The sequence below is a fragment of the Dermochelys coriacea genome, chromosome 2, assembly GCF_009764565.3.
Source record: "Dermochelys coriacea isolate rDerCor1 chromosome 2, rDerCor1.pri.v4, whole genome shotgun sequence".
Classification (NCBI taxonomy): domain Eukaryota; kingdom Metazoa; phylum Chordata; order Testudines; family Dermochelyidae; genus Dermochelys; species Dermochelys coriacea.
Window position 1 is genome coordinate 62,848,377 of NC_050069.1, and position 12,941 is coordinate 62,861,317.

Below are 12,941 nucleotides of genomic sequence, written 5' to 3' on the forward strand. Positions count from 1 at the left end.
TTGTCCAACTGTCATCTGAGAAGAGATAATAAAGTCTACACAAAGAGTAAACCCCCTACAGCTGTGTCCACAGCAACATTAACAATGCCACACAATGGCATCTTTTAATTGCATAGAAGCAAGTGACACCACCACATAATGGTGCAGCAATGTATTGGGGCCTTTGACAATCAATCTTTTAAATGTGTTATCCATTTGATTGCAGATGTAAATCAGCATCTCACTGTTAAATAGCTGCAGTAATTTAAAGCTTTATGGTCAAACATTTACATAAAGCATCCTACTAAAAGCACAAAACTACAACTGATACATCATGGAGGTGGCTAAATTAAAATTACCAAAGATCAGAGTGTAAAAGTTAAGGTTTCAATCTGTACTGCATATTCTGTTTATATTCCGATATATATTTTATGACTCAAAAACATTGTATTAAGCTAAACCTTTAACCAGAAAACAGGAACAGAACTATGACATAGGCCTGATACTCTGGTGTAACTCTATTGATTTCAATGGAAATTAATACAAGGTGTTAATACATTTGCACCAGTGTAACTGAGAGCAGAATCAGGCGCTATGTCTTTACAATGTACCCACATTAACCCTGCTCTTGGAACTTTAACTTTTACACTTTCTGATTTTTTTTCAATTTATTTTTAACTTTGCAAGCTTAATGTTGCATAAACAGTTTTTGCCTTTAATTTCCACATTTAGAAAAAAAAGGGGAAAAAACCTGCAGCTATATAATATTACATTTAGAGCTGGTCAGCAGATAAATATATTTTGAGATTCTTAAATAAAAAATTCCAATTTTTTGAGAAAACAAAACCAATTTTTTCAGCTTCCATTTTTTGAAAACAATCTTTTTTTCATTTTTACCGTCCAAAAAGATAGAAAATTTTGACACTGCCCCTCAGATTTCTATGAAAATTGAAAAAGGTAATTTTTCCTCAAAAAATTTTGAACAATATTTTTTGACTTTCTCTCCTATTAGCCTGAAAATGATTCCATTTAGACTTTGAAATTAACACTACATTGAGATGAATGGGATTATGGACGATTGGGTCTTAGCTTTTTTATTGTTATAATTTGGCTGTAAAAGTTTTTTTTTACCAGTTTATATTGTGATGGCCATTATAACAGGATTTTTTTTTTAAATGGAAGTTTAGAACATACAGAATACAGAAAATTGTCAGGAAATGTTCGTTTCTAGCCAACTGCAGTTTTTCTCCTGTTATTGCAGTTTTAAAAAAACTGTCTTGTGTTTCATTGGGACATTTAGGATAAAGTTTTCAAAAAGGGGCTTCTGCTTGGTCACATGCACAACTGTGTGAGAGGATCCACTGCATACCCTGGCACATAAGTGATAAAATAGGCACACGCAAACTTTTCTGTGAGCAATGTGAGTCTAAATGAATCACTGTACAACATATGCATTCTTAGGAAATAGTCTGCAAAAATTGCATGTGCAATTTGAGGCCAGATTGACTGAATATTTGGCTCCAGACAATCTCATTCTCACTAAGCGTCCCTGCTGCAGCAGACTCTGTTCCTGCCAGAAAGGAGTTAGTTTCTTTCAAGAGCATGTGCAGTGACATGGCAAAGGGGCAGAGTGTCATCTGGCTATCCTAAAAATCACAAAAGCTCATAAGGGAATTTTCAGTTCATAATTTTTTTCATTTTATTTTTAAAACCTTTTTACCAAAATCGAGTGACTGGACTAGCCCTGAGCAAGGCCTATGTCGTTGCTTAATTTAATCTTTCAGAAGTTTTTGCTATAGCTCTATTTTTAAAATAGTGTGGTTAATATTACCTAATAATATGTCTCTTATGGGACAACTGCATTTGTTCTCTGCCCCATGATTCAAAAATTGTAGAATGGATTTTGCTCAAACTTAATTTAAAAAAAAGCATCTCTGCCAGCAACTTCACTTTGAAAGCGTCCAGCCTCAGTCAGGGTGATTTTGGAAAATGAAGAGCGGGGGATGAGGAAAGGGGAGGTGTGATAATGGAAACTATTGAGTTCTCCCCGATTCAGGTTTGATAGTTTTAGTTTAATAGAATCTTCTTAAAAATGTACAGTCCTGAGTCAGGAAAGCCTCTGGGCATTTTCTTAAGTACATCCCTATTCAGGACAGCATTTCTTTGCTTAACTGTAAGCACATGCTTAAGTGCAGCCCTAAACAGGTCCTGACTTGGGGCCTACTATTGGACAGTGTTACCTCAGGCACAATTCATTTGCAAGTCCAACGTTAGGATTTTTAACTAGTATTGCTTTGTACTGAATGGGGCTTAGATGATTAGAGAGCGGCACCATACAAATAGGTTAACTAAATACATCATAAAAACAGAAGATGGCTTAGCAAATGTCAGCTTCAATAAAAGCTCTGTTTCACAGACAGGATAGTCACCTGCAGACCAGAGCCAACATTAGTTATAATCACATTTTACAAAGTTAAAAAGAGTGATCAGATTGCAAAATCAAGCATTCGAGCAGGTATATAGTGCTATGAAGTATACAATATCTATTTGCACCAACCGTATTTTATGGGTTGTATTAAGGGATGCTTCAAATGCATCTGTCCTGTACAAGAATCTGGGCATGCAGCAGAAAGGGTAGGACATATACTGCTCACTCTGCACGCGGTCAGCGCACGTCATGGCAGAAAGGGACCCATCTCCTCTTGAATCGCTGCCAGAGCCTGTCAGTGTTTGAGGAGATAAGGAGTACTTGTGGCACCTTAGAGACTAAAATTTATTTGAGCATAAACTTTCGTGAGCTACAGCTCACTTCATCGGTAGCTCACGAAAGCTTATGCTCAAATAAATTTGTTAGTCTCTAAGGTGCCACAAGTACTCCTTTTCTTTTTGCGAATACAGACTAACACGGTTGCTACTCTGAAACCTGAGGAGATAAGGAGTTCGATTTGATTTTCTTTTATTCATTTAATGTTTTTGCCATTTGTTTTCTGCCTTTGTTTGATAGCTGACCTAAGCTCTAGGAGCCAGGAATGGGCTGAGCCCATTAGGAAGCCATACCTTTTGGTTCTTCAGTATCCTGCAGCAAGTTGTTCCTGCCTCCTGCCCCATCTAACATAGCAAGGCCCCAGGGGTTTTATTGCTCATTGGGCAGGAGAAACGAGGGGGATGGGGGTGATATACATGAGTGCTGGAGCACCATGGGGATGTACATAGATTTAATTGGGGGAGTGGTTACTTAGCCTTGCTATGTCTTTTAATTAACATCTCTCCCTTCCTTTGTTTTTCAGATCTGCAGAATGTGAGAAATGTTGCTGACTCAGCACCAGGCCAGATGCTCACTGATGGCAGCCCTCATTAAAGTAAATATGCTGTGGTGACTACGTGCAGGTCTACACTACTGCTTACGTCAATTTAACTTACCTCACTCAGAGGTGTGAAAAAGCCCCCTCCCCCAAGTGATGCAAGTTTTGCACTGACTACACCAGCATTATGTCAGTGGGAGACGCCCTCCCATCAACATAGCTTATGCTTCTCACCCAGGATGAGTAATTATGTCGACAGGCAAGTACTCCCTTGTCATCGGCATAGCATGTCTTCACCAGACACACCATAGCTGTACAGCTGCGCCAATGAAGCACTGTAGTGTAGACTTGCCCTCAGTGCATTTGCTAACTGACCTTAGATTTTGCCCTGTGTTTTCCAGAGCTACCCACATAAGACAAAAAAGTTGCTAAAGATTAATCTGTGTTAAGTATTTTAAATAAAATATTTTTCAATCTATTTTAGACTCCTTTGCTGCTTTGGGTATTGGACTTGTTTTTAAACTAAAGATCCTCAACATACTCTGATTTAAATGTAAACTATCCATAAGAAAGTCATTGAATCCATGTAAACATCAATCAAGCTCTACTGCTAACACTATGACATTCAAAATATGCTGATTTTGTAACCATTTATAATAGGACTTAAGCTCTATATATTGAATATTCAATGAGATTTTTTTAAATATTCAGACAGACAGTGCAGTAGATAGGATGCTCTTTATTTCTGTAAATTTGACATTCTTTTCAATTATTCACAATGCAATGGTTTGTCAACATACTGTCAGCTCACTGACTAAGCATCTAATCAGGAATAACCATACTGCCCAGTGAAGCGAATGAACGCTTATTTCTTTTGAATGGTTTGGATTTACAGTTACATTTCAAGATTCAAGTTAACATGACAGTTAAAACACAGTTCTTAAACATTTTCACAAGCTTATATTTGTAGGAAATACATCATTACTTGTTTGTATTGCAATAGCTCCCAAAGGCACTATCCAAACTATATAAGATACATTATGGAAGGCTTTAGCGTTTGAGGCGTTAACATTTTTATAAATCAGAAGAACAAGTGGCTCAGATTTTCTACACATGCCCAACCAATGGGTGTTCACGAGTTGTAACCATACAGGCACAAGTCCCATATTCAGGAGTACAAACTGGACCTGCACAAAGATACGTGCACATGTTTGAAAATGTAGACCTTCAGGTATGGAATAGTGTATTTTATTACATTAAAAACCTCTATCTCAGTGGCAGATAAAACTGCCAATAAACTATACTTGTACCCCAGATCCCATTCTGGATTTAAACACCATTATTTAAACACAAACTATTACTATTTGAATGGGATGGATTCATCTCTCTTGATTCTTCACATAGTTTTCAGCAATGGCTAATAATTAGTAGTAGAAGGATGGTCTTATAGATAATGTGTAAGACTAGGTGTCGGGAGACTTGGGTTCTATTTCTGATTCTGCCACAAGCTTCCTGTGTGACCTTAGACAAGTCACTTAATTGCTCTGTTCCTCAGTCTCCTCACCTATACAATAGGGGTAATAATAATAGCTCACCTCACGGGGTGTTGTGAGGCTTAATTCATGAATGTTAGTAAATTGCTTTGAGTTCCTTTAATGCAAGGGGTTATATGCAAGTGTAAAGTACTATTAGTAGTGAAGCCATTCTACTATTTACTTGTGTACCAATATAAATGGTAAATAAGAACCATGCTAGAGTGAAAGACCCACTTTCCTTTTTACCCATCAAAGCACTCATGAGAAACAACATACCTAATAAACTCATCCGCTGTTCAATTGGAAGAAGCTACATCCCCTCCAAACGCAAAATGTCTGGCTAGAAAATAGATTCCCACAAAAATTGTCTCCTCAGTACACCACACCATTGCTATTGCACAAAGATGAAACTTCACTGAGAGGGAGAACAGAAAAAGATATAAAAGATGCAACACAAGATTAAGGGCAGGGTGAGTCTTTGTTGAGATAACTTAGTGTAATATAGAAAATAAAACCCACAAATTGTGAAACCAGCTTTCAATATTGAGGCTCTTGTTGGCATTTGCACTAGAATGAAGGAGGTAATGGATATGGAATGACAGGGAAAATGAATTAGCTTCTCAGAACAGGCTGAGGGCTATTGGCAGATCTGTCTGTATAACCACTGCCCATGCTGTATCTATTCAGTGGAAATACAGAGGACCTTCAGTCTCCCATCGCTATCCATCAGAGCGCAAAAGGGACCTAAAAACCTCACAGCCAATATACTTCCATCATAAGGTCCTAACATGTGGTTGGAAGGCACCAGTCTTATTGAGCCAAGATTAATAGTCATAAATGTACAAGACATCCTTCCTCTATTTCAGTGGAAGAGTTGCATGTGGAGTGGCTGCAGAACGGAATCATAATGAGGCAAAGAGTAAAAGTAACTGAGTAAAGGAACTAACTAGCATGTTATGCTTTTCCTACACTGAACTTGTGCTATGGCAACTGCATGAAATTGGTGCCGGAACAGAATTTAAAAGACATCAGAATTTGTTTTTAAATGAATACAATATGAGTATTGTGTATACTGCTGCTGGTGTTGCAGTACAATGCCAATGAAATCTGTGCCTAATAGAATAATTTTCAATTAAAAAACTTCCTGCTCTCTCTCTTGTTCTGTGATACAGACATGCCATCTTCCAGAATTTGCTGCAACAAACTCTGAATATGATATTAAAGCCCTGTCTAGTACAGAGAAACATTTTAGACTGGTTGATATTTTTTGTTTAAGAAATTTTTGAAAATTAACCTTTTTTGGAAAACTTTCTGCGAAATGTCACCAGTACCAAAATTTTCTATTTTGTGAGAAAAATTTTTTGGCAACATTTTTAATTACTATTTTTATCAAAATTGTTTTCAAAATTATTGATATTTTTCTGTTTTCTGTAAGAAAACATGGCTTTCAATAAAAATTTGATAAAATATTGATTAAAATAGCAATACTAAAGTCAGAGTTTTTGTGAAAACCAGTAAATGGATTCATTTAAAACGCCACAAAGCAGTAACAACTTAAAAATCTCAGCGAAAACAGGAACATTATTTTCAATATTCTCTGTATAAGACCGCTGTGTGAAGCGGCAAATGCTATGCTATGCTATGCAGGCAGCAAAACTCACTACCCCAAAGGGGCTCAAGAGAGGGTGAAAAATCCAGGAAAGATTTTAATACTGACATTTGAATTTTATCCCCCTTCTGCCTGTTCGCTTTCTCAGTTGACAGGTAACCAGTTAGCTACCCTGTTGGAACAAGCGAACTTATTCTCATGCATAACTTCTGAATGAAAAGACAAAAATGCCTGGCAAACCACTTTAAAACTAAATACTGTGAAACAAAAAAAAACTTTTGGGAAGGCTTTTCTAGACTTGTTAAAAAAGTTATATATTTTTTTACCCATGATCTTTACATCAGGCCCCAAATTAAATGAGAAGGTAAAAAAAATCGTAAGGTGAACCCTCTGAATTGAGCAGGTTCAAATTTTGGGTTTGAGAATATTGCCTGAGGAAGAGTGGCCTATTTTTCCTACACAGTTTATAGTTTTAGGGTTTTTTAGACAAAAATAGTCATAGAAAATTAAAATACAAGATAAATTCATCCCCTGAACATTTTCAAAACAACTTCCATGACAAATTATCTCCATTTTTGTCCAGCTCTCAAGAGAAAGTCCTCTGCAAAGCTTAAGATCTGAGCCAACAACCTTTACAAGAGTATCCCTTTGATTACACAATCAGCCCCATAATCACAAAAATAGTGTTGAACTGAACATGAATTATCTGACCTTTTGGCAGTGGATAGTAAAACACAAGCATAAGAGGTACATGTTCCTTCATAATCTGAACTGGTTTAGACCATGTCTGTGGGAAATTACCTTCATGTTAGTTTTTAATCATTAAAGAACATGCAAAATATTTAAACTAGTAAAGTTTCATGGATGCCTCAAACAGGGCAGATAGCTCTTCTTCCGTCTGGGGACGAGGTGATAGTTTAGTCACTCTTTCCTGAAAGATTAAAGTAAAATTGGATTACATAAGGCTTTTTGCAAAATAAACAGTGTTGAATATACAGTGGAATGTCACACATTACTCAGCATTAATGATTGAAACCCACACTATAGATTGCACAGAATTTGCAAAACAGTAAAGCAAGTATTTAATCAAAGAAACAAGGCTGATGAATCACCAACTGTACTTTAATCAGTTATTTTAACAAGTTATTTCAATTTACATTTATAAACGCACACTCAGAGGCCAGTGGGAAAAACAAAGTTTCTGTCATTACGATAGGTGGTTAAAAATCAATATTTCTACCCTCACACATTCAACAGCTTCATGAGATTTCCTCCCAGGTTATGCAGAGAACAGCTACAGTACAGAGAAAAAGATAGCCTGCCTCACGCAGTGTTTAAAAAAAGGCTTCACATTACTTAGGACAAAAACTCAGGTTTAACACTAACTACATAGGTTTAACACAAGTTTAACACTAAAAAAAAAAAAAGTTTTTTTAAGGTCCTCAACGGTGTCATCAGACCAATTTTCCTGCCAGTCAGTGGAGCGCACAGATGGGCTAAGAACACCATCCAAGCAAACGACCGGAGACATGACAACTGTGAAGGGCCACAATGTTCCCAGTGGCTTTGGATAGAGTGCAATGAATAGAAGTTTTTACTATACCTTTAAATAGATGCAGCTTGCATTCCCTTAACACAGCCTTGGTGATATTGCCAGTACACAGAAAATGGAACTGTGGGTCTGCCTCTCTGAGTTGGTAAATTTTGGTGCCAGGGATAGTCATCCACACCCCTTGTGCTCATCAATGGCTGCAGCCAAATTATGGCTGCCTCTTGTATGTTTACATTGAGGAGAGGTGGGGTTAGGGAATTAGGTCCTTTCTAATCCACCCTTCCTACCCCCCAAACCAGAACACCCATACAGGACCAGCCGTTATTTGGCCCATGGAACATAAACTTCTCCAGATTTCCTTGCTGTGTTGTAAGCAGGATCATTTTCAACAGATTTTCTCAAAAAATGAACTATTTCAAGCGTCAACATTTATGCTTTGGAGGTTTTAAACCTCCAAACTGGTTGACTAAAATCTGTTCATTTTATTTCTCTGCAGCATGCATTTTATGGTGGTAGTACACTTGGCAGTGTTTATTTGTGATCTCAATCTGCATCAGGGTGTTTTGCAAATATTAATAGGTGGTGTTGGTGTTCCACAGAAAACTGATGGCTGGATCAAAAGAAAAAATATCAAAAAGAGTTGACTGTTTGAAATCCGCTTGTGCGTAACGTATTACACCGGCAGCACCAAATGAATTTGGACTACATTATACTTTATATACTAAAGCAGGGTTTGAAAACACACTAGCTCGCCTCATTATACATGCAATCACTAATTACTGCTGAAGTAAAAGGACAGTGAATTAAGTTGGGCTTCTGAATTAATAAATCAGTTACAGACAAGAAAAAAAAAAAACCCAAGGCAGAGGTGAACCTCAGCAAAGCAACAACAACAAAAATACCTCTTTGGGATGTTGTGTTTATAATGATCTGTAAAAAGTAATAGTTTAAGAGGACCAACATATTTATCAATAAAAACTGTTAAAAAGTCCTGTCGCACACATTTGGTAAGGCATCAGATTGGGATCAAGAGACCTTGGTTTTATTGCAAATGTTGCCACTAATCAGTGTGACACCTTGATCAAATCACTTCCCTTCCTGTAAAATGGGAATGAGGGGATCTTCGTTTGTAACATGCTTTAAGGTTTATAGATGTTATAAAAAAAAAAAATGAAAATTTTTAATTTTTTTCAGCATGACAAATCTTCATAGTATTTTCTCATTTACTTGGGAATTAATGAATTTTCCTCTAATTTCAGATCATCTTTGAAATGTTTTTGTGTGAGTATAAAAACGTAAAGGGTATTACAAGTATAAGTTGTTTCATTGAAGGAGGATATTAGTTCAAATTCAGATGGAGGACAGTGGAACAAAGCCATCTAGAAGAGTATTGAAACTCCTTGGTAGGGAAAATCTAATGCAAAGCAAGTTTAATCATTCTTAGCACATAGCAGTCTTACAAAAGCATCAGATAGAACCTTACCTGCTTGTATAATTAGTACAGTTAGATGAAAAAAATGGGAACATTTTTCATAAAAACACTCCCTGCAAAAACATGTTCCTTTTCCCACCTGAAAAAATGTGCATGGGGGAAGATTTGACCAGCTCTAATAATTAGCCTTTCCTTTTGAAGGTGAATGGATGACAGATGAAGGCCAAACATACACTATCTCACTGCAAGGAAAAACCGAACTGTACTAGAAGAGAACTGACTTTATCTAGCATTCTCTCCATTGAAAACTGCTAAAAGGAACATTTATTTAAAAAAAAAAATTTAAAAGTTTGCTTTTTAAGAAAAATCGCCTGTGCTTTCTGTCTTACCTGAGGGAGAGTGCCTCTGACTAAAGCAGGGATATCTGCTTTAGAATAACCAATTGCAGCTAAGCCATCATCAACATTCAGATCAAATAAGAATTTCCGGAGCGTGTCTGCCAAAATAAGCCCAGCATCTTTAATTTTGGCAGTGCGGATGTCAGCTCCTAAAATAAGACAAAGCCTTGACTGTAGGGTGGAGAGAGAGGAGGAAGCTGTTCTGGATTTAATTTAATCATAATAGCAGCACCATATATCAGCCTACTTGCTAAAGGCAACCCCAAATAAAAAAGGGGAATCTCTATCTTCATTTTTCAGTTAGACTAGTTTGTAGAGATGAAATAAAACAAAATCAGGAGAGGTAAGTTCACTGCTGCTAGAAAGAAAAGGAGTACTGGTGGCACCTTAGAGACTAACAAATTTATTAGAGCATAAGCTTTCGTGAGCTACAGCTCACTTCATCGGATGCATCCGATGAAGTGAGCTGTAGCTCACGAAAGCTTATGCTCTAATAAATTTGTTAGTCTCTAAGGTGCCACCAGTACTCCTTTTCTTTTTGCGAATACAGACTAACACGGCTGCTACTCTGAAACCTGCTGCTAGAAAGACCAACTGCCATGTCAAGTTAACATCCTTCCCCACTGTGCTTGCCTGGAAAAGCACTTTTCAGTCAGACTAATTGCTGGAAGCAGTGGTGGAAAGGAAGTTAGAGCAGATCAATGTCTGTGGATAGCCATAATATTTATTTTTAGGGACAAAGTGCCATATACTAATTTTTTCAAAGCCTTGAGTTTGCTGACATCTGGAGGATGTGCAAACCAGTGACTAATGATTCCCTCCCCTTCTCAATTTTATGTTGACAAGCATTCAAACAGTGGACAAGTGTGTGTGTGGGGCCCTCTATGGGTGGAGCTCAGGTGCTTGGATAATATATTGGTTAGTATAATATAATAAATAGGTAGATTAGATAGAAGATGAGGAATTATAGTCCTAGGAACGCTATGGAAAGGAGGTGAAAGTCAGCTTTTACGGAAAAGCTACAGAAGTTTCTTATAAAAAAAGCTATTCCCCCTCCCTCCCTGGGTGTCCATAGCTCCATTAGAAATGGGAAAGATGTACATGCATAAAGGCAAGAAAAACACCCCAAGTTTTATTTTTAATCAATTGGGCCAAATTCATTCCACCAGAACTGAACTCGTCTCATGCAGTTTATTGAAAAATGAGTATATGTGAAACATAACTACGAGAAAACGCACTCTGGTTCTCTAAGAACTCAATTCAACTGTCAAAACAGTTTAAAGTTAATGGGAGGACAACAAACTCATTTCAGGGGGCTTAGATGTTTGGTAGCAAGTAGCAAGATGGCAGTGGCTAAAAGGGATTAGGTGACAAAGCATGAGGGAGTCTCGTATGAAGTTTCATGCTAATGGAATGACTGCCACGCAGTCAATGGCCATTCTCTGTGTTGCAGTATAAAGGGCAGTTAGAATATAAGGGCTTCAGAGAATGATCTGATAGTAGCAAAAGAGGAGGAAAAAGGAAAGGAAAGAAAAGAATGAGGAAAGGAAGGAGGTGGTCTGAAAAGCCAGACTAAAAAGTGATGAAAAAACACCCCAAATGTTATTGTTCCAGTGACTGGCCTTCTGCTAACCTAAAGAATGCATCACTCTTCGGACTGCACTTATATTTCCTTTACTGCAATAAATCTACGGCCACACATCCCTTTTTCCATTCGGAGAGGCCTTAAACTTTTATTTGGCAAATCTGCAGCTGTACATATACATAAACATGGCTGTTTGTTAATACTTTACCACTAGGCATGGTGCTTGACAACTTAAAGTATTTGAAGCAGCTACTGCAGTCACTTGGACACTGAATTATGGTCCCAAAGTAAATACCCAAGATGAGTTAATTTATACACACTTGATACATTTTATACAGAATCCTTTTATATAACAGCAAAGCGGACAGTAACCAATTGAATTTCCATTGAGGAAGTCAAATGCAACTAAGAACTGCACTGCTTTTTAGCAGCAACTTATACTGCAAAACTAGAGGAGATGCTGTTTGACTAGTTAGCCTTAAAATAAAGGAACCAAAGTTCTAATATACATACATATTTTTAGTATTTTCTCAGCCAATGTGTCATTCAGAGTATTACCATTTGAGTTAGAGGTTATTATTGAAGGGCTTCTTATAGGGATGTAGGAATTGTGATATGTAAATCAGACAATTTGTCCATCTAGTCCAGTATCCCATCTCTGAGTGTGGCCAACAACAATTGCTTTGGAGGAAGGTGCAAGAAACCCCATATCCAGCAATTACAGAATCATCTGCCGATAGTGGAAGTTTCTTTATAACTCCATGAGTGGCATATGTTCTGAAGCAGAAGGGTCTAAATCCCTTGTATATATCCTTTTTAAAGTAAGTATAGACATTCTCCTAATCCATCTAAAGGGCTATCTTTTCTTGAAACCTACCAAGCTCTTAGTCTCTGGATATTTTGCGGCAATGAGTTGTACAAGTTAATTATCCACTGTGTAAGAAAATATTTCCTCTTTCAACATGTTTCCTGCTTGCAAGTGTTTAATTTTATGTGTTTTATAAATAACCTCCTTTTAGCAAATGCAGATGCAAGTGTACTTAAATGTGTACATTCCTTTTCTTTTATATGATGAAATAAGATTTTCAGGAATCTTCATCATATTTGACTTAGGTACCTTGTTGGAGGCCTGAAGCTGGATCACTTTAAGGATACACTTTGTGTTGTTTGGATTTCTGAGTAACTAGTAAGGTAATAAAGAAGCTATTTTATGCTGGTTTGGTAAATCTACGTATTGGAATATCCACCAGCTTTTTGGGGTTTGGCTGCCCTATTCTTTGCAGTTCACCCTAATTGAGTGACCATAGCTGTCCCCATTGGGACCCTGGTAGCAGTAGGTTTTATGGCCCCCATTAGGACCATGGTAGCAGTAGGTTGTACCAGTAGGTTTTACGAAGAGAGATTCATACCCAGTATCTCTGCAGCCTCCAAGTGCCGTTCAGGACACATCTCTGCTGTGAAAGTAAATACTGCAGGGGAGGTGAGTACCACAGAAAGACCATGTGGCTGGAGAAAAACAAAACACAGTGCACATTAACTAGACTTCTCA

General features: G+C 37.4%; 1 protein-coding gene across 6 annotated transcripts in view; it reads right to left on the reverse strand.

Annotated features, from left to right (window-relative positions):
* Positions 1-4,005: 4,005 nt before the first annotated feature.
* ADHFE1 (alcohol dehydrogenase iron containing 1) overlaps positions 4,006-12,941 on the reverse strand; it is a 31,128-nt gene continuing 22,192 nt past the window's right edge. For 4 of the 6 annotated variants that reach the window (XM_043507783.1, XM_038391968.2, XM_043507784.1 and 1 more), the window contains 3 exons: positions 12,802-12,898; positions 9,799-9,956; positions 4,006-7,356 (listed from right to left, as the gene is read on the reverse strand). In XM_043507783.1, the coding sequence (XP_043363718.1) occupies positions 7,273-7,356; positions 9,799-9,956; positions 12,802-12,898 (339 nt within the window). In that variant the 3' untranslated portion in view covers positions 4,006-7,272. The remainder of the gene's footprint in view (positions 7,357-9,798; positions 9,957-12,801; positions 12,899-12,941) is intronic. The other 2 variants (XR_006278795.1, XR_006278796.1) reach the window with 2 other exon arrangements.